This window comes from Phodopus roborovskii, unplaced genomic scaffold, assembly GCF_943737965.1.
Source record: "Phodopus roborovskii unplaced genomic scaffold, PHOROB, whole genome shotgun sequence".
In the NCBI taxonomy this organism is placed as follows: Eukaryota; Metazoa; Chordata; class Mammalia; order Rodentia; family Cricetidae; genus Phodopus; species Phodopus roborovskii.
This window is the reverse complement of record NW_026125575.1, coordinates 2,202,017-2,224,115: the sequence shown is the minus strand read 5'-3', so window position 1 is coordinate 2,224,115 and position 22,099 is coordinate 2,202,017. Positions and strand designations below refer to the sequence as shown.

The window sequence follows — 22,099 nt, the reverse complement described above, 5'->3', positions numbered from 1 at the left end:
AAGTGAGAGAGCAGAGGGAGGCAGAGGAAGTAAAGGGGAAAGAGGGAGGAGGGAAAGGGGAAATAGGGAGGAAGAGGAAAGAGGGAGGAGGGAAAGGGGAAACAGGGAGGAAGGGGAAAGAGGGAGGAGGGAAAGGGGAAACAGGGAGGAAGAGGAAAGAGGGAGGAAGAGAAAGAGGGAGGAGGGAAAGGGGAAAGAGGGAGGAAGGGGAAAGAGGGAGGAGGGAAAGGGGAAACGGGGAGGAAGGGGAAATAGGGAGGAAGAAAAAAGGGAGGAGGGAAAGGGGAAATAGTAAGGAGGGAAACAGGAAAGAGGGAGGAAGCAAAGAGGAAATAGGGAGGAGGGAAAGGAAAACAGGGAAGAGGGAAGGGGAAAGAGGGAGGAGGGAAGGGGAAATAGGGAGGAGGGAAGGGGAAATAGGGAGGAGGGAAGGGGAAATAGGGAGGAGGGAAACAGGGAAGAGGGAGGAGGGAAGGGGAAAGAGGGAGGAGGGAAGGGGAAGAGGAAGAGAAGGGGAAATGGCAGAGGCTAGAAGGAAAAGGGAGAGGGGAGGATGTGAAATGACAAAGCAGGAATCCGGGGTTCACACAGACGCCCCGCAGCATGGGCGAGTAACCTGAACTTGTAGCCAGGGACTTTCAAGAACCTCAGCCACCCTGAGGCTCCAGGATTCTTCCACTGGCTCTGGGGCGATGGCTTTGTTCTCTGAGAGGCCGAATGCTGACTGGAGCCTAGCCCCAGCCCCAGCCCCATAAGCCCTGCTTAGGGGCGCATAGAAATACAGGGATGGAAGCCCAAGCAGAAGGCGCATGCCCTGTCTCCGCTTTGAGTGACATTCCTTGGCCGAGGGCACAGCACAACCTTAGCAGCTTCCGTAAGCCTTCTTACCCACTGATGCTGCCCTGACTGATTTTAAACTCCCTTTTCTTAACAAACACGCTGTTGTCTGTGCTGGTACCAATCAGGGAACTCATACTTCTTTCCTGATTGCCCATGATCTACTTGTTCTCATGAACATAATACTTTTCCTTTTGTTAACGCTAAAATTCTTCAGAGTGATAGATTACTTTAGCTAGATGTTTCCTTTCCTGGCTGCTTTTGCTAACAGGGTGCTATTCCAAAGGAAAAAGAAAAAAGAGCTACTTGGTGAACATTGATTTCATTCGAAAAGATGCCCAAGGCAGCGGGGGGGGGGGGGGGGACGGGGACACTAAAGGTACCAGCCAGGGTTAGCGTGATGCGGCGCCGGCGTCGGCGACTGGCCTCTAGTGACTCCATTCACCCACCCCCTACAGAAACAAGTGAGGCCAATCAGTCAGTTGGGCCCAGGGGGTGGGCTAACTGTCGTCCACGGGCCCAGGCCCGCCATTCGCCATCCCCATCCTACCATGTAATGTCAGATTCCATTTGAAATGTGGGCCTGGTGCTCACAATACGAGCCCATCCATGTGGAACTGGTCAGAGCCAGCAGGCTCCCTGCTCCCTGGGATCTATCACCCTCTTTCCAGCCCTGCTCTGTTCCCTTTCCCCAGGGGGAGGCTACAGTGTGAAATCCCCTGACCTGGGGCCCGGCTGGGGTCTCGAGAGAGATCAAAGGGCAGGCGGCCCCTCATAGACAGAGGTGAGCCTTTCCCAGGCCACCACCCCAAGAGGCCATTGGGGTTTTGTCCTGGACGGCTGGGGTGCCTTTGTCTGTCCTGAGAAGCTGGAGGCCCACGTTGCCGACCCAGTGTTCATCAAATGATCAGAAGCCCAAAGACCTGGACACGCAGCCTTTCTTCTCCAGTCCCCTTTCTTAAAAAGAAATGAATTGCAGGAACAGCAAAGAAAGCCTTTGCAAAGCTGGTCTGTGCAGCCGCGCTGTCCTCAGAGTCCTCTGCCCTGTGCACCCGGCAGCAGCTCTTATTCACGAAGCCTTTCAGGGATTAAGGCCTTCGGGCCGCACACAAGGGCTGGAAGAAAGGAGCTGGAATAATTTAAGTTCTTTCTGCGCTGTCTGGCTTGTTAGCAAGTAGACAATGACGCACTTGGAAATCAAAGTCAACGGACCCCAGCTCTGGAACTGCCGAGCTGCACATAGGTGGTGGGGTCTGGAGACCGCCATTTGTATGTTGTCACAGTGAATGCGTCTTCTGCTCTGAAGAGATGCCTTGACCTGTCCTGCTGAAGGGTTTGTTTCTCGCCTGCCCAGGTGTAAATTACCAGCCCTGCTGTCTTGTAAACTCTTCCCCCTCGCATGTGCAGTTCTTCCTCTTTCCTTATGATGTTTGAAAGGTTCCCAGAGTGGCCCAGGCTTCCCTGGTGGCCCGGGTTTCCCCAGCTGAGTGATCCCGGCAGCAGGATCCATAGCACTTGGACATTAAGGGTCACTCAGGCTGCGCCTGCACAGAAACGGCACATGACTGACTGCAAGGTTTTGACAACATTCCTAGCAGGAGCTGGGGAGAGGAGAAGGTCTCTTGGCCTCCAGATAAGGCACACAACTGCTTTGAATAGGGGCTGGCAGCGAGGCCTCCCTGTGCTGTGGTCCCACTAGGAGCGTAGAACAGGTCAGGTCTTTCATCCCCTGCACCGCCGATAACGTACTGGCTAGTCCACACTCACGTATCGCAAACTCTAATTGGTTTTAATAATAGAAACCCAGAGTCAGCTGTCAGGGCTGAAAGCTGGAAGATCTGAGAAGCTGAGCAGCCTGTCACTAGCTCTTACCTCCACCTCAGACCGAAAGGGCGATCCTATGCCTGCAAGTCCTCAGACTGAATGCTCTGAGCTCCTGTCTCCTCCCGCCTTATAGTCCCTGTCTCTCCCCAGCCACATCAGTCCTGTCTCCACCTCCCTAGTGCTGGGTTTAAAGGCGTGTGATCCCAAATGCTGAGGTCTCCTTTGTGTGGGCTGTTTCTCTTTAGACAGATTGAATCTCGTGTAGCCCAGGGTGGCCTTGAACTCATAGAGATCCATCTGCCTCTGTCTCCTGAGCGCTGGAATTAAAAGTGTGTGCCACCACTGCCTGGCCTCTATGGCTAACTAGCGTGTCTAACTCTGCACTCTGATCTTCAGGCAAGCTTTACTTGTTACAGCACAAACACCGTGCACTTGGGGCTGCTGTGCTGTGAGATCCCACAGTCAGAGTGGACGCGAATACCGGGTGTGCAGCCCTAGACTCGTCCTCGGCAACCTACCACCACTGCCCCCAGGGTGCCCTCTCTTGTAAGATGTGCAGCCTGTGACTGGCCTGGGTCTCTGATGTCTAGGGAAGCCTGGACTCTCTTCTCCACCCAGACCATTCCCCTTAGTAGCACAGTGTCTTCCCAGGACTAACCATAGTCAGTTACAGAGCAGACCAGAGTTTGGCTCATCTGTGGACAGAGCCTGGTCCATTTCCAACGTTGAGCTGCTGCCTGGATGTGCAGGATCTGGCTGCTGGAACCCCTGTTTGGAACTGTTTTGAGTATACATCTAGGGATGGGATGTCTGGGTGAGGTTTCGGGTCTACACTGTGCCACGGTGGCTGTGCTATCCTGCATTCCCACGGCACTGCACAGGGCCCCATTTTGCCCACATGTGGCTATGCACCATTACTTTATTACTTTGCTGGGTTCTGTTCTCTGTTTTTTTATTTTTAAATGTGTTTACTTTAACAATATATATGTATATATATACATATATGTATATGTATATATATATCAAATGCTGAGCAAATTCTCCCTCACTTCCCACAGTCTTGCCTGCCCCCTGCCCCCTCCCATTACATGTGTGATTTCATATGTGTATAAACCAGGCAGCCATGATGAGAGAACACACAGCCATCTCTCTGAGCCTGGGTTCATTCACTTAGGACCGTCTCCAGTGTCATCCATTCCCCCGCCAACAGCGAAAGGTCATTCCTCATCAAGGCTCAGAAGGTGCCTTTGCCAGGGGTGCACACTGTCTTTGTCTGTTCGTTCCTCTCTTGATGGACACTTGGGTTGGTCCTGTAGCTGAGCTAGTCTGAATCCTGAAACACCGATGTGTGAGTGAATCCGTGATGTGTTGACCTGGAGGACTCTGCGTGTGCACCGCAGCGAGGGTTGCTGGAGCTTATCACGCGGAAGACCTAGTGTTACGTTTTGGAGAAACCTCCATGCTGGCGTTCATCCGCAGGGGCTGACTGGTTTGCACTCTCATTTGAAGTGCATGTGGGCTCCCCCTGTGCCCAGCTGCTTGCCAGTATTTGTAGCTACTTATTTTCGTAATGACCACCATTCTGTCTGCTATTTTTCTATTTGGGGTGTTAGCCCTCCTGGTGTGTGTGAAGCCCTCTCATTCTGGTTTTAACCTCCTAACTGGTGACGCACATCATCTCACAGGCTTACTTGACACTCATATGCCATGTTGCAGGACATGGTGGTTCAGTCCTTCGTCCGTCTGTGAGCGGGGGCTTCTTGTTTTCTTGTAGAGGTTCTTTCTGTGTTGTGAATATTAATCCACGTCGGATGCGCGGCTGGCATTTTGCCATCTCCCACTTAGTCTTTGCTGCACAGAAGTGTTTGATGTTGTCTGGTTACCTTTTTAAAGTGTTCCCTCCCAAAATCTTTTCTTTTGCTGCTGTGTGTTTAGCATCAGATCCAAGCTCACAGAGAGTCCTCATTTTCCTAGAAGAGAACAGTCAACTTTCAATACCAGACCTGAGATGGAGGCCTGTCTCGGGAGCCCCAAAGGCTAGTGGGTAGCACAAGCTTAAACAACACATCGCTGTCTCCTGTAGGCAGGGACACAACATATTCCCCAAGTAATAACCATATGGCTCCCTTGAACGTCTTTAAAGGCGGCACCCCTTCAGAGCTACACTGTTCAATATATAACCACATGTATACCCACAGGAGCTTAAAAACAGAGATGGCTCAGTGGGTGAAGGCTCTCAGCACTAGGCCTGAGGAACTGAGTCTGATTCCCAGGGCCCACAGGATGGAAGCAGAAACAGCACATCCTCTCACCAGGTCCAGCCTCTGCCTCCGTAGCAGCCCCCGCGCTAGCCTGCCCACCCCATCCCACCCCTCCAGATCAGTGTCGGTGTAGTGTGGGATAGGAGGAGACCTTATATGTCTGCGTGGCCTGGGAGGTCCTTCCAGACATCATCACTGCCTCCCGCTCTGGGGCCTCCCTGGCCCCTTCTGTGCCACAGAACACAGGGCTTTGTACCTTTAAGATTTATTTTATATTTCTGTGTGTAGGAGTACTTTACGTGCACGTATGTAAGAGAACCCCATGTGGGCCTGATATGCATAACAGCCAGAAGAGGGAGGGCATCAGACCCCTGGAAGTTACAGGTGGTTGTGGGCCACCATGTGGGTGCCGGGGATCTAAGCCAGGTGCTTTGCAAGAGCGCGTTCAGGGTCACCATGTCAGTCTGACACCGAGCACGTATGACCAACACAGTAGCCCCACACAGCGCTTGCTGTGTCAGTGGCTGGCTGCAGCCTGCAGCTGTCGGGCGATGGAGAATGTCACAGAACTCGGGGAAGACCCACAGCCATTTCTCCCAGGACTGGAGCCATTTCACGGTAAGCTGACAGAGTGGGTCTTCACAACCCCAGTGGCGTTCCCAAAGGCCTGCAAGTAGCCAAGGTCAGCTGCAGAGGCCTTCTCTTCCTGAAAAGAGGCCAGAGCCCACTAGGGAAGACATGTAGAAGTGTGGGCTTTGATGCCTCCCAGGGATTGAAGGGAAGGTGAATGGGAGACTGCCCTGGGATCTCACGAGCCAACTGGAGAAAGAAGGGCCAGGAACTATGGTAAGAAACTCGTTTCACTCTTGAAGCCTGTGTGGGCATTCACAGAGATGGAGCTGCTGGCTGTGGGGACAAGGGGACTAGAAGAGCTGGGATAGAGGCAGGTCCGACTTGCCGTGGAGTCTGCAGGAGTAGCTGGCATCGGCTGGTACGGCATCAGAGGGTTGGCACAAAGGGAAGGCTGTGCCCATGGCCAGCTCATATGTGGATGAATCTGATTTGGACAGACAGATGGGGCAGGTCACAGGGACACAGGAAGTACCAGCAGGAAGAGAAAGGCACAGATGGCCACAGCCTCTCTTCAAAGTGGAGATGGCTTCCCTCACAGCTCAAAAGATTCCAGACCAAAAAAAGCCAGAAGTGTGAGGGGGGGGGCAAGGTGGCAGGGGTCTCCTCTCCTCTGCATCAGTCAGCAGCCATGTACTGTGTGGGTCAGGCACTGTGCGGGTCCCCTACTGCCGGTGTGCTCTCCCAACATTTCCTCCAAGCTTCTAGTGATGACCAGCCATTGGGCGACATCACTACTGCCTGGAACCTGTGCCTTGGAATCTGGGAGCCAGACATGTTCCAGACCAGACAACAAAAAGGAGTTCTGGTGCTCCGCTGTCCCCTCACAAGCCTTACGGTAGACAAAGTAAATGCTTATCCCCTGGGAAGGGGCTGAGACTACCAGGTCCGCGTTGACACCGTACCCGGGGTTCTGCACAAGCACACACACCCTTGTGGGATGGGGGGGGGGGTGCATTGGCACTGAGCAGCAGGAATCCCTGGCTGCACCTCCACCTCAGCCAGGCTCAAACTACGACAGCCCCTCCCACATCGCACCGCCTAACGTTCACCTGCAGAGGTCCAAACATTTTGCTCCAAGCAGGGCCATCCCTTTTCAGCTGCCTCCCCCCTCAAAGCACAGGTTGCTCTGTTGTTCAGTTTGTGGTTTCCCCCACCCTGTGGTCTCAGCAGTCTCTGTCCTCCCAGGCGCCCGCACCTTACGCCAGGGTCCTCCTCCCGACCAGTGTGACTTTCTTGTAGGGAGGAATCCTAGCCCCTCGGGGGCTCACGACAGAGTGTCCTTAGTCACTGGGCAGTGGCAGCTGACTTGCGGTGTTGGGTAGGATTTAAAGCCACTGTCAAGAAGGGGCGGTCCTAGGGATTCAGGGTGGCTCTGTCATTTTGTGATTCTCCCTTGAATTCCCCTCCACATCACAGAGTCACGTGTGAGAGTCCAAAGCGGCCGGGGTCTGTGCAGTGTGTATAGTCAGAGGCTCCAGAAGCGGATGGAACACTGCGAGGCATTTTACATGCAACGGTGCCGGGTGGCAACTTCAGCAGTGGCTCCTCTCAGAGCTCTAGATTTTATTATACTTTATTGGAAGGATCTAGAAACATCTCAGCTCCTCCGGACCAATGATTATTTATAGAGTTTGTTCAAAAGGAAAGGTCAGATGTCTGTTTATTGTGTCCTGATATTTTTGGTTTTCAAATGAAGATCGAGCAAATTTGTCTCCTTAGAGCCCCGGAAATCTTGAAAAATAGAGACTATACGTTATCTAGGTCAGAAAGAAAATTTCTCTTGGCTTGTATTTTATTATTATTATTATTATGTTTGGTAAGCCTTCAGTAAGGATCAGTCATGAAATGTATAAAGTGAAAAGCACCCAGCACAGAGGCCAGGAGAGAGGAAAGTGCATTGTGGGGAGTGGAATGGCCATGCACACGGGCAGACATGCATGTAGGGGTGCATACGAAATGCAGAGTGGGAGGCTGACATACTCACGAGCGTGCATGCATGTGTGCATGTGGGGGTATGTATGCAATGCGGGGTCACGAGGGAACTGCACACGGGCAGACATGCATGCAGGGGTGAATGTGTAATGTGGAGGCATGGGTGGCCGTGCAAGTGGCACACTTACATGCATGTAGTATGGAACTGGTGTCGATACGCAGCACGGCAGCCCAGTTGCATGGAAAGCAGGCACTCGTAACACATCCACGGTCGTTGCTGGAGTTTCTTTCCAGCCTGGTCCCGCAGCCACTTTGCCCCAAGTAAACACACGGGTGCTATATTAGTTATAAAACTGTTTGGCCGATGGCTAGAGTTTGTTACTGGCTAGCTCTGTCTTAATTATTAACCCATAACTACTAATCTATGTACTTCTACATTATCCTACCAGAGAATGCCTGGCGAGTCCTATCTTCCCAGTCTCTGCATGGCATCCCTTCGAGGCCTCTCTCTCCTCTGTCATCTCCCAGCCACGCCTATCTTCCTGCCTCTACTGGCCAATCAGTGTTTAATTCATCAACCAATAGAGAAACATATATTCAGAAAGACATCCCCCATCACACCGTATCCCTGGACCTCATCATTTGCGCCCAGCCCTGTGCTGCTGGAGGTGAAGGGGTCCTGCTTATGCCCTGTACCCACTAGCTCCTCTGATACTGAGGGCTGATTCAGCTCCCCGAACTGAGAGCTTAAAGCCAAAGGAACACATCTAGGCAGACACCATGAGGAGCTCTGCTCACCTCCTGTAACATAGATATTTTCCTTCTTTGTGCCCTTTTAGCATCATCGTGACCACTGCATTCCTTTACAATGTATTTAACAATATACAGGCTGAGCAGGTTCTATTTAGGAATACATGTGCATTTACATGCATATGAATGCATGTGATTTAAAAGATAAAGAAGCCATGAAGTTGAATGACAGCAAGAAGGGGTGTGTGGGAAGGATAGAAGGGAGGAAGGGAACGGAGAAATGTTGCAGCTATGGTTATGATAAAGCTTGAGGGAGACCTTGGCAGATTCCATGGCAGGCCAGGGTGACCGGGGTGGGGGACAAACACGCCAGGCAGACAGAGCTTAGTGAGTTTTATTAGAAAGGGAAGGAAAGAGGTAAAGAGACACAGAGAGAGGACAGTAGAGAAGACAGAAGCAGGAACAGTACTCTCAGCCCCAGGGAAGACAGATAGAAAGAGAGGAGAGCAGAGATAGAGCATAAATGGACCATGGTCTTTCTTTTAAAGGGGTCCTTTGCACCTGGGCTGACCAGGGCACTGCCTGAGTGCATTGTGCCAGGTGACAGGGGCAGGCTGGCATAATGCCTGAATCCTTACAACTATATTATAATATCAAAAAGTTAATGGATTTATTTAGTAAAGCCCATTGTCTCAGTTTCTTCTAAGAATAGTATCAAAATTTTTAAAGACTCGTTTTACTTTTACTTTATGTGTGTGAGTGTTTTTGCCTGCATATATTCCTGTGTACATGTGTGCAGCGCCAGCCGGGTCCAGAACTCCCTGTGCATCTGGAGTTATGGGCAATTGTTAGAGGTCATATTGGTTCTGGGACTCGAACCCAGGTCCTTGGGAAGAGCAGCTAGAGCTCTGAACCACTGAGCCATCTCTCTAGCCCCCAGAGGAAATATTTCATACCTGCAAAAGGAAGGCCTTTCTGTCTTGGATACTTAACACAGGATGTCTTTTTAGTTTCAAGGGGGGAATAAGGCACTGCACCTTTTGCAGCGTGCAGAGCCTTGTGGGTAAAAGCATCTGCAGGGGAACCCATCCACGCTCATCGAGTTTACGGTGTGAAGCTTGCTTCTGGGGCAACTAAGGAATAACTGCAGGAACCCACCTCACTCTGGTCACTTGGAAAGAGGCGAGCTAATGACGTTAGCTGAGCCACACGGCTGTACCCTCCACCAAACACAAAGAGGCTCAAAGCAAATCTTATAAAGACACACCAGGGGCATTTCTGCTCAGTTTGCTTTAGCTTCAAATTGACTCTTCCATTGTAAAAAATAGTTTTAATACTTTAATACTAATGGGCTTTTAATGTTTATTGTCTAGTGGGTGATATTTTTATCTAAAGGGGGAAAAAAGGCCCATGTACTTAGCTCATATGTAAACTTCTCTACCAATGGCTCCTCTGTGAATTAGGAAGTGAGAGTAGTTATTACTTATGGAATAATGCCTCCGTGGCACCCCAGTGGACACTAAGGGATCAACCCATCATGCATGGCCTGTGCTAGTCATGCTTTCTAGTCCGCCACCAGCAGGAATGATGGACTTTTCTATGGGAGTGTAGAAAGGAAATTCAAGAAGGAGACCCCATCTACACATGCGACTGAGGACAAAGGCCCACCCAGAGGCCTCCATTTGTGCTATAAATCCCTGACGTCCACAGTGTAAATAAAACCCCGTCCGTTCCAAGAAAATTACTTCAGTCCATATCTGGTGTCACGCAGTCACGTGCTTTTGTACAAAAAAAGTGTGTGTGTGCCTTCCTAGGCCTCCGATGCTCCGATGTTCCCCATCAGAAGCTGAGGCTCATAGGTCCTCTCTTCAGACGCCACTGTGTCCCTGCCCATTGTGCAGCTCCTGCCTCCGTCCATTTGGGCTTCACTGCCATGCATTGGCATTCCCGAAATGTCCAATGCCTTTGAACATTTGGATATTCTAAGTGCTTCGTCTAGGGGCGGGCTCATGGGTCTTCCCATACCCTTTATTCAGAACTCGAAGTACAAAACAACATCCTAGACTAACGCTAAGATTTCAAACAAAGCATCTCACCAATGATGATGTGTCACCAGCAATGACAGTCCCCATGAATTACTGCCCAGGAAGGACATATCACCTCTTCACCCAGATCACACTTTGCCTGACTCAGGGAGGTCCCTATATCCTAGCCAGACTTCTAAAAGGACCAGGTGCAGAGCTCTGTCCTGGTTTATCATAGGACAGACAGCCCTTCAGGACTAGGGCTCCTAGGATGGGGTGCTTCCTTCTGTTTCTTTAAAAGGACGGTTTCAGGGAGGCCGTTTTTAAGCCCATGTCCCAGGTGAACCCTTTATCACACCAGGAAAAGACCAAGAAGCAGATGATTTGTGTGGAGCCTGAGCCTCCCAACTTCAAGGCTCCTGGGCCAGAGCTGAGGGGCCTCTGTGAGAGCTAAAGCCATCACTCTTCTCCTTGAGCCAGGGAGCACAGTTTGTCAGACTCAGCTCTCTGTACAGGTTTCATTGTGAGGTGACAGCCAGCATCTGTTGTGCCCTTGAGTTATACAGGAGGGCTAGCCCACAGCCCTGTGCTTATCCCCATCACAGACAAGCTAGAGGATTAGGAGACAAGGTCCGTGACCTTGAATTGGAGCCCACACACTGTCTTCATGACATGACACAGAACAATATCTGTGGTCCCACGGCCTTCCTCAAAATAAGTATCTTTAGTAGTCATGACCATTCTGATGAGATTGTGTTCACTAGAGCTGGCGATCGGTCTGCCTGTGGGTCACCGCCTGCTACAAGGGAACGCCAATGGCAGCTCAGGTGCCTGGGACAGGCGCAAACACACAGGGTGAAATAGAATTCCCATAAATGTTTCAAAGTATCGCTTCTAACTCTGCGGCTGAGGCAGTGGGTGAGCTGATGACTTGAGGCAGGAAATGCTACAGCTTTCCCCAGTTGTGAACTCCTCCACAGCCTGTACTCAGCAGGGTCCAGGTTCCATCATGGAGCCAACCACTCTGACCTTGGACAGGCGGCTGGGTCTGACTAGTCTCCCCTGCCGGTCCACTTTGCCATATTCTGCTAACAATGTGGTCCTCTATGGGCTAGACCTATTCGGGGTCTGCTGGTGGTTCCTGACCTACTATGTGCCTGCTCAGACACCCAGGGCACTCTGGCTTCCTTTCCCCCACACACCTGGAACAGGGTCTCAGGGAGGCTGCTGCCTGGCTCAGCCGCTACCTCCCACGGCAGGCATCTTAAAGCTTTCTGTCCATGACCCCTTTATGCCCGAGGAATTTTCCTACAATCCCAGGCATGTAGCCATATGAGAACGGTATACCAATCAAACATTTGCTGGAAAATAAATCACAAAGAAATTTATTTCAAAACAATTCTTTGGTAAATGTATAATTTATCCTCTGTTAAAGACTAAAGGAAATTTGCATGCCAGTGTTTATTTTTATATAATTAAATAACTCTTGGCTGAATATTTGATGCTACAGGGCATGGAGCTTCTTTGGCGCTTCCAGAATTGGTCAATACTTTGATTGCCAAGGCCAAGAACATGGCCTCTTCTCATAAAAAAAAAAATTGTAGTAGAAAAGGACAGAAGTTTATTTATAATTGCATCAGTAATTGTTGGGAATGCTGTCCTAATTCCAACTCAGATTCCTTTAGCAATTATATTTGACGGTCAAGTCAACAACTCAAACAGCGTCTTTGAAAATTTAAACATTCTCGCATAATTCAATCCAAATGCATATGTATTTGAGGTCTCCATGCTGAGGAATGACAACTGCAGGGAAATATTTTTAAATTTTTTTTGTTTGTTTTCTGTAATTAACCCGCTATTAAGTGAGAGCACAAAGCTTCTCTTGTGGAGTGAAAACCCTGTGATTCATGACACAAAGCTGCCTCCAGCATGAGCCGAGGTGTTTCAGGTGGAGTTCTCTGTTGTGTGGAGTGACATGGTGGCATGTGCAGCATACACACGTTCTGTGTTTAGATTTAACAGGAGCAATACAGCACAGGCAGGCACAGTCAGAAATGCCCACAAGACCTTGGGCATTTAACTTCGGGTTCAGTTTTGATTGTTACTCATCCTGAAACCTTTTATCATCGTCGCCAAATTTCTCTCAAACTACAGGGAGCTACACCAACCAGTGTCATAATATAAGAAGCTGGCTGCTAGGAGGTGGGGGTGGGGGAGACTCGGTAGTCAGAGGTATTTATTCCTAACACCCACATGGAGACTCTGCTCATCTGTATAACCTGGTTCCAAGAGACCCAGTGCTCCTCCAGCATCCGTGAACACCAGGCAGGTACACCCAGGGCACACACGCATACACGCAAGCAAAGCGCTGGTACATAAAAAGAAGCCTGTTTTTAAAAAGAGGAGAAGCTCGGCAATAAAGGACGACAAAATAAACACGAGAGCGCAAATTAAACCAGTGAGGTAAGAGTCACACCGCAAAGCCTGTTTAAGGGCAGCCATAGTCACCTTGATGGGTGCTTCCTTAAGGAGGGGGCAGTTCTCCACAGGACCACCTACCATGAATGCAGTGTGCATGGGTGCATTCTTTCCTTTCCTTTTCTTCAGATCTAGGGCTCTTGGTTTTAGGAGGCAGGGGATTGTACGTTTGAAAGCCCGTACTGAGCCATAACAGATCAGTTTAACCTTTCATGTTTTAAAGAGAAGGTAATCTTAGGCAATCAAGATTGAAGTGTGTGTGTGCTTTTACCTGTGATTTAGTGTATCCTTTAAGGTCTCTCTCTATCTCTCTCTCCTCACACACACACACACACACACACACACACACACACAAAATAAAGCTCTGGCTGCCTGTGAGTATCTATGCAGGCATCTTATAACAATTTTTCAGCCCAGCATTCTTGAATTAATGCTAATGAAAGCTGCCGCCCAGCCTTATTTTTCTATATGAACACTGGAATTGCAGCTGCCTGCCAAGCTTCTGAAGGATGAGTGTAATAATTTTCAATTGGCCTCTTCGCCCAAAGGGAGCCCGATAGCAGGAGATTGGCAGATGCAGTGTGGATTATCTTGTGCACTGAGCTCAGCCCAATTTGTGATTTGTTGCAGGTGCTAAAGAGATTGATATCGCAGCGACCCTGGAGCACTTGAGGGACCAGAGACCAGGCATGGTCCAGACAAAGGTACTGTCAATCAATCCTCCAGGACTTTAAATGTATTAAAGGTGCCTCTGTGCGTGATTTTCCTGAGAGCAGAGGAGGGGATGAAGCTGGACTTACATAAGCCACACACAATAGCTCTGGTCCGGGTGGGCATCATCCAAGCTAGTCCCCAGTAGGCAAAGACACAGGGGCTGCTCCCAAGAGGTTCAGTCTGTTGCTATTCCGGGAGTCACTCGAAGCATTCAACATCTAAGATTCAGTTAGACCCAACCAGTTGAAACCCAGTCTCTTACTCTCTACCAGGTTTGGGGGGTGAGGGCATTGTACATGTCAGAAGGTGTATGGACTGAGGATAGAACTTGGGGTTTCATACATGCTAGACAGGCATATTCTACTACTGGGCAGCATCTCCCATCAAGAACTACATCTTTATATAATCAACTACAAACCCTAGAAACTATCTGGAGGAGCACCTTCATCCCCGGCACCCTCAACCACCGGCGTGCCTTGTAGTGATCACCGGAATGGGGAGGGTACCCACCGGACCATCGAGGTCTGAAAAATAACTCAGCCTTACCACAGCATGGCTGAAAACAAAAAGCCCTCTTTTCAAGCTCACAGAACTAGTCATGTGTGGCTGATGCAACCTCCCATGGTCTAGACATTCCAAAAAGAAAGTGTCTGCCTCCAACAGCAAAGCCCTCACAGACTGTCCCAAAGATAGATATTGATGTATCACAGGCTACACAGACTATCCTCACTGATGGTGTGTTCCAGACCCCAGAGGCCACTGTCACCCACATACGTGTGAAGTGTTGAACTTATGAAATTACTTACTTCTGCAACTCAAGAGTATCTCAAGGTGTGTGTGTGTGTGTGTGTGTGAGAGAGAGAGAGAGAGAGAGAGAGAGAGAGAGAGAGAGACCTCTTACTTAAAGGAGGTGGGAGCTGGAGAGATGGCTCGGACATTAAAAAGCACTGGCAGCTCTTCCAGAGGACCCAGGTTCAATTCCCAGCACCCACATGGCAGCACACAACTGTAATTCCAGGGTATCCAGCAGCCTCACATGCAAGCAAAACACCAATGTACATAAAGTAAAAACAAATAGATGATTAAAACTCTTACTTGGGCTACAGGAGCAAGGCTCCAGGGCCAGGTTTGTTTATTTGTTTGTTTTTGTTTTGAGGGGGGGTCTGTCCTTAGGACTAGAGGAAAAAGTCTTTCTGCTTATGGGCACCCCTGTGAGTTCAGGCTGGCCAGTCCTCCCTGGTGCTACAATCTGGGGGTCCCTGACTCCTGATGCAAGTCTACTTGATCCCTCTGTAACACTTGGTAGTTAACCCGCTTTCTACTCAGATGCTGAGACACTGGGCACCACATTCTCTGCAAGAAAGATGCAGAGTCTGACAATTCTGGGCCAATTATGTTTTGACTGGGATGTTATCTCTTAAAAATCCTTCCCTGCGTTGTCTGGTTGGGTCTCCTCGCACCCAAGCAAGATCAACCTGACCCTTATGAGGTCACAGAGGTGTGGTAAGCAGGAGAGCACTGAGCCCTCCAGTGGAAGCCTCAACTGCCAGGTCCTTCCTGCCTGGATGTGGACTCTGGCGGGATCTGTGCTGTCTGTCTCTATTTTCCCTTGTGAGAGACAGACGGGATATTATTGTGAATGAACTTTGTAAACTACATTTTGTCTTTCCCTGGAAGTTTGAACTTAGTTTAGACTTGAAAAAACAATGGGGCTGGAGAGAACTCAGTAGTTATGAGCTCTCGCTGCTCTTACGGAGGACCTGGGTTTGGCTGATTCCCAAAACCCATGTTAGGCAGCCGTAACTGCCAGCTCAAGAGAGCCCAGCTCCTTCTTCTGGCTTTTGTGAACACTCACACGTAAATGTGCACATATATTTACACACACACACACGATTGAATCTTTTTTAAAGCAATTACAGAATGTTTACAGATAACCTACACACACACACACACAGACACACACACAGCTCCCACCAATGTCCATACCTTGTGTAACCACAATACAATAATTAAAACCAGGGGTTACCATTAGACCACTAGACTGAGCAGACCACACCCACACCTGTGCCTACCCATAACCTCTTTTAGGAATGGACTACGATAAGCTAGTAATCCATAAAGTATCTGTTGGCCAAGTTTCTCAGATGTCCTTTGGTCATCCATACAGATGGACATGGCAGGCAGGACCATGGGGAGATAGGTTTCCTCCCAGAACACTAAGCCCTGGTTGCCTGCCACTACTGTGTGCATGTGCCGTGTGTCTGTGTGCGTGTGTGTCTGTGTGTGTGTGTGTGCGTGTGCATGTGTGTGTGTTTGTGTGCACGTATGCATGTGTGTCTGTGCGTGTGTGTCTGTGTGTATGTGTGTGTGCATGCGTGTGTGTGTGTGTGTGTGTGTGTGTGTGTGTGTGTGTGCAGGTCTCCCCACTGCTGAGCAAACATTCCCCCCCCCCCACTGCTCGGGGTCCTGTGGAAAAGACCTCAGTGTCCTGGAGCCTTGTGTCTGTCTGTCACTGTCTACAGATGTGAGGCTACCAGGAAGGTGGCTGTTAGTGACAAGTGACCCATAGGCCACCCAGCTGTGAGAGGTCATGCTGGGCTGGGTGGCAGGAAGCTCAGAACAGAGGGGAGGCTGGTAATGGTACGGAAGTCAGGGACACTTGAACCCAGAAATACAGACTGAATCCTGTCTGCTCCCGGGCCTCATTTTCTGCTTTGGGGAGCCCACTGGAAGTACCAGCCAGGCTCTTAAGTCGGTGTCGCTGCGAACCTTACGGATTCCTTCCCCATCACACAGCTCAGAGTCCCCAAAACAACGTCAGCTGGTTTTATGAGGGATTTGCACCAATCCAAGGGCAAGCATATGCCAGAAGTGGAGGAAATTCCTGACACACCACAGAAAAAAAGCCATTTGGGCCCCTGCAGCAGCCCAAGCTTCAGTGCTGTGGGGCAGTGGCTACCACCATACCCATTATTATAGTATTAATAATTATACTGATTATTACTATACAAGTCCACCCGGTATGTGCAGCAAATAACTCTAAATCCCTGTGCCCCATCCCCATGGCCACCTCACAGGGTGACACAAGACTCAGGGACCAAGTCTTCCCATGCGGCCCACTCTCTGGTGGATGGTGACACAGGATTTGTCCCCGCCCTTAGGCTGGATGTTCAGAGATGGAAACCTGCTCCCATGTCCGTGGCAACACAAACGTCACCGTCCCTCCACATTTATGGTGGTCTCCCCAGATTCTCTTCATGACACTGAGCTTTTCTCTGAATTTTAGTTTCACACACATACACACACACACACACACACACACACACACACACAAACCAGAAAACTTTAACCAGGGCCAAACAGCGCCAAACTGTCTAACACCCCTCACACAGGCTGAAAGCAGGTCACGGGTATTCGATTCACATGAAGGTACTTGATCGGGTCCACCATTTGGACCTGAGGCACGGTAAGGACCATTGATTGACACTGGTCATGAGCCTGGATGGGCCAGGGACTCCTGAGGACACGTTCTCTTTGTTAAAGTGAGTTGAAGGGTAATAGCTTTTCTCCCTGGAACGTAGGACAGTCTCACACACACAGAAAACAGCTAATGGATGCCTCCCCGAGCGCCACAGACAGATGAGGCACCCTGACACACAAAGGCCTGGCCACCTCTGGGGGGTGTAGCCAGGATTAAGACAAGAGGGGCCCCCTTTGACCGTGAATTCGAACCTAGGGCAGCCAGTCCCAGTTCCCAGTTCTGCTAGGCACAAAAGGAGTCGATCCAGAAGGTGACTGCACACACTGAACCCGGGCGGGGCGGGGCTCAGCCCAGTCCTTACCTCAGCTGTGTCTGTTATGGACACAGCCTCCCCTCCCCAGGGTCACCGCCAGTTGCCATAGTAACTAAAGGCTTCAACCCTTTCCTTCCTGTGGGTTTGGTTGAATTTTGTTTCTTTGTTTGTTTGTTTTTGTTTTTGGTGTAGGGTAACTGTGTGAAAGGAAGATTTCTTTGGGATTGATCCTGTACACCGAAGTGCTTCCGTCATGTTCACCCCGCCCTCCTCCTCTTCCCTTCCACAGCCTTAATCATCTCCTTTTTATTTTTACATCCTGCTTTGGTTTTATTTTTCCCCTCCTGCTATGAACAAAAGCATGTAATACTTCTTCCTGTGAGACTGTCTCATTTCATCTAATAAGTGGTCTCGTGATTTCCAGACGTAGCCTAGGCTCCGCTTGAGTTCATGATCCTCCTGCCTCAGTCTCCTGGGTGCTAGGGTTGCAGGCAGGTGCCACCGCGACCCTAGCCTGTCACATTTCCTCCTTTACATGTATCAGTTCTAGAAAGAAAAAAAAAAGTGGCTAGCCTATCTTACAACCCAGAACTTGGCACGCTGTGTTCACCAAGATGGGCACACACACCTGGGGGTATTCATGAAAGCGTGCGAGTGAGTACTCAGTGAACGCCCCACTGTGCATGTGTGTGATAGTGAGGCTTGTGCATGAATACGTGTGGATGCAGGAGTGAGTGTGTGTGCGGGAATGTGTGTGAGTCGGTTATTAAGGGCTTGCATGAGTGAGTATGAGGGTGAATAAGTGTGGTGGGGTGTGAGTCGGGGATGTGAGTACTTGGGTGTGTGAAATGTGTGTGGGGAGAGTGAATGAGTGTGTGAGTGTGGGTAAGTGTGAATCTATGTGAGCATGGTGTTCATGTATCCTTAAGGACGTGAGTGTATGCAGGTATAGATGTGAATGTGAGTGTATGAATATGTGTGCATGCGTGTGAGGACATGTTGATCAGTATCCACTCATCATATGATACGTGTGCATGCATGTGAGGACATGGTGCCCAGTGTTTACTCACCGTATGATATGTGTGCATGCATGTGAGTTCATGGTGCCCAGTGTCCATTCACCGTATGATACGTGTGCATGCGTGTGAGGACATGGTGATCAGTGTCCACTCATCATATGATACGTGAGCATGCATGTGAGGACATGGTGCCCAGTGTTTACTCACCGTATGACATGTGTGCATGCATGTGAGCTCATGGTGCCCAGTGTTTACTCACCGTATGATATTTGTGCATGCATGTGAGGACATGGTGCTCAGTGTCCGCTCACCCTTATCATCTCAGCCCTGCATGCTAACATGATTCCATTTTGGCTTCTGGTGCACAACTCAACCCTTCCAACACCTGTCTGCCTGCTCATCAGAAATGCCAGGTGCAGATCCCGGGTCTCTAGAAAAAGGGCACTGGCCTCAAGTGTGTTCTGTCTGTCCCATCAGGCGTATGTGCGTCATAGCCAGAAGTGACCCAACCCACTGCAGAAGTTTGTCAGTTCCCTGTCTCCCTCCCCCATGTCTGTCTGTCTGTCTGTCTGCCTACCCTTTGTTCTCTCACTATAGCCCCTTTCCATCCCTCCCCTTCCTAAGAATCTCTGCTCTTCTCCGTCCCTCTGTCTCTCCTCATTATGTCTGTGTTTCTTGCTATGATACTATTTCTCCGTCTGTCCGACTCAGTCCCCATCCCACCAGTTCATACGCACGATGGCCATTCACACTTCTCCTGGCTCTGTCCTCGGAGCTACAGGCTAGTGTGACATTGTGAAGAGGGCTGCATCGACACAGAAAGACACTGGGTCTTAGGTCCCCTTTCTGCATCTCCTGGAGACGCACCCCCCACACATAAGGGTGTGAAGACCTCAGGGTTGTAGGTACTGGCATCACACTTCACTGAAGCTCTCATTAAAATGAGGGACGACAGTTGTCACAGCAACCACCCAAGCAGAAGGGTTCAAATGTAAGCACAGGTACAGATGAGCACACATCCCCTTACCCCGCAGCCTCTAGACCACCACAGTCCAAGAGACACACGGTATTCAAGGGTGTGGCCATTCAACCAGGTTGCTCTCTCCTTCGGGAGCAGCTCATCTAGCCCACACAGGTGAGGGGTATTTCCCCCTACCCAGCAACGGCATGCAATAACACCTGCTCCAACCGGAGCTTCTCCAGGTGTGGGGATGAACTGGAAGGGACCATAAGATCGGCTTTCTACAAACCAGACTTTTAGCTGCTTTAAGAACTACTCCTTTGCTCATAATAACTCTTTCTATAGCCATGCTGCTGCTGTGTGCGCAGCCGACACCAGGCGACACTTGGTCTCTCCTGCTCTGGCAACTCATCATCCATCATGCCTTTTATTCCCTAACTGCAGCTTCCACAGTTTTGTTTGTTTGTTTGGGGGACATTTGCTGAATTTAGATTCCTATTGCAAATGTACTTCCTTTCTGGACCCCAACCCCTGGGGTCAGGTGATGCCACTCCAGTTGTGAGCACACCCATGGGTCATGGGTACATGCCAGTGAGCCTAGTGTTTGGCAGACAAGCGTCGAGAAGATCTGAAGTTCAAGGCAAAACCCCGTCTCAAAATAAAAAAGTTACCATAGGCCACTGAGGGTCCGTGTGTGTGGTAACACCATAGCAGAGCAGGTGCCGGAACCAGACATAGCCACAGGCCACCAAAGGTCTAAATGTGTAATATCATGGAGAGGTAGGGGCTGGTGCCAGATGCCCAGGGGTGATGCCACCTAAATGAGTCTGTACACTCACAATCCATGACTGTTACCTAGGGAACAGCAGGCACAAATTATGATGTCCGTGACTCCTCAGTGCTGTCAGCCAATGCCCAATGCCACCAGAGCTCTGAACCTCAGAGTCTGCAAGAGCTTTGTAGAGGCCAAGAAAGAAGATGGCCCAGCCACCCAACTCTCTCTCTCTCTCTCTCTCTCTCTGTTTCTCTCTCTCTCTCCCTCCCCCTCTCTCTCTCCCTTCCTCCCCCCCTCCTCAGCCATTGTCCTGAGCAGAGAAAATAGTCCTCACCACATGGATGCTCATTAGCTAGATGGGCCATGTCCCTCTCCATTTGTGAGTGGGTGTGGGAGTCAGTGTCTTCAGAGGTCCATGGATGGCAGAAGGTTCCCTGAGGAAGTTAGGTTGGACATAGCCTGTTCATTCCAGAGGCAGTAGTGGCTTCCTGCTTCAGCATCACTTTGCTTGTGGATGCTGTGGCAGCCATGGCCAGCTGGCATCTGCATCCACCCCCACCCCATCTACTGAGGCCCTTGGATGTGGTGACAAATTGCAAAGACAGGGCATGTAGAGCCTTGCCTGTTGACTCTTGTCCCCGCTGTGGCTATGGAAGTGCCTTCCAGCAATGGGAACAAGATTTTGCAGGCCCCAAATCCAAGGGACACAACCTAAGTCTACAACAGAAGAGCCCTCCTCCTGACCAATTTGTTCCCTAAACAGGTTCTTCGGAGCTTACAGTGGGGTGGGAAGACAACTTCTCTCGCTCATTGCCCCTTCCCACTTGTCTCTTCCCCAGGAGCAGTTTGAGTTTGCACTAACAGCTGTGGCTGAGGAGGTGAATGCCATCCTGAAGGCCCTTCCCCAGTAGGCACCGAAGCTGGAGCTGGCGGGACCCCACCATGAGTGCTACTAGGACCATAACCAGATGTCACTTCTGCATCTCCTGTGTAGTAACAGGGTCCTTCAGAGTCCATACTTAGTGCAGGTGGCTAGTCATGTGTACTTCTGTTTAACCTAATAGCGATGTGTGGACACACCCAGTTAAGAAGGGAGGAGAGACTCGGCTCGTGGCCTAAAGCACACTTTAACACTGTCGCATCAATGACACAGTAACTAGAAATCCACCTCGGCCTCCATGGGAGTGTGCTTACGTCTGTAATTTGCCGGAGAAGGGGTGGATGGACCAGGATAGAGCCAGCGAGACCCCCGTTCGGAAACACCAAGTGTAGAAACACATTTGACATTTGCCTGTAAGACAATCTCGTCATCAGGAGAGATACCTGGGAAAGAGATCAGTGTCCTGCATTCCTGGGGCGTAGGACAAATGCATCGTCACATCGTTCTGCCCACTCCTGATGTCCTTCTACCCATACCTCTAGCAATGGACTTATCATGCCCACCCCTTGTGGGTCCCAAGGCCACAAAAGAAAGGCCTCCCAAGGGAAGACACCTTACCCCTCCTGGAGTGTAGGCACTGTACCTGCTCCAAACGCGGGCACCCGGGTGGGTGATAGCCTCATCCTTGCACCCTTGCAAAGTCATAGAAGAGCCTAGCCCTGAAATGCATTTCTAATATTAAGATTGTGGTTCCTGCATTTACAAGAACAGGCGTGCTCCTCTTGAAGTTACAGAACCAGAACGAGGATGTCATTCAGCAAGCTCCAAGGGTCCCCAGGAGTAAGTGCTCCTTCCCTGATCACCAGGGAAGCACCCCAATGTTACCAGCATCAGAGAAAGTCCTCGATGCTCCTTCCCTGGGAAGAAGGCTGAAAAGCCCTCCTTTGACTCTGCTTCCTCTAGCCTCCCAGATGACTTAATGAAATGCTTGCCCACAAGATGATCCAAATGGCCAAACCATTTGGGTATCCAGCTTACCACCACCTCCCCACACCAAGGAAAGAAGCCACTTGCGTAAGTGCAAGGCGCTGGTACCCAGAGAGGTAGAGGGCCCTGCTACAAGCCCCAGTTTGTAGGGTTGAGTATGAGAAGGCCTATCTCCTGTGTCCCTATTGCTTACCCCCACCCCAGCCCCCGAGCCTGGGCGTTTCAAGTTG

General features: G+C 50.2%; 1 protein-coding gene across 1 annotated transcript in view; it reads left to right on the top strand.

Moving 5' to 3' along the window:
- The window catches only part of Ptprn2 (protein tyrosine phosphatase receptor type N2), a 629,714-nt gene extending 608,700 nt beyond the window's left edge, over positions 1 to 21,014 (top strand). The window contains exons 22-23 of the mRNA XM_051177829.1: positions 13,370 to 13,443; positions 20,842 to 21,014. Coding sequence (XP_051033786.1) covers positions 13,370 to 13,443; positions 20,842 to 20,913 — 146 coding nt within the window. The 3' untranslated portion in view covers positions 20,914 to 21,014. The remainder of the gene's footprint in view (positions 1 to 13,369; positions 13,444 to 20,841) is intronic.
- Positions 21,015 to 22,099: the final 1,085 nt, after the last annotated feature.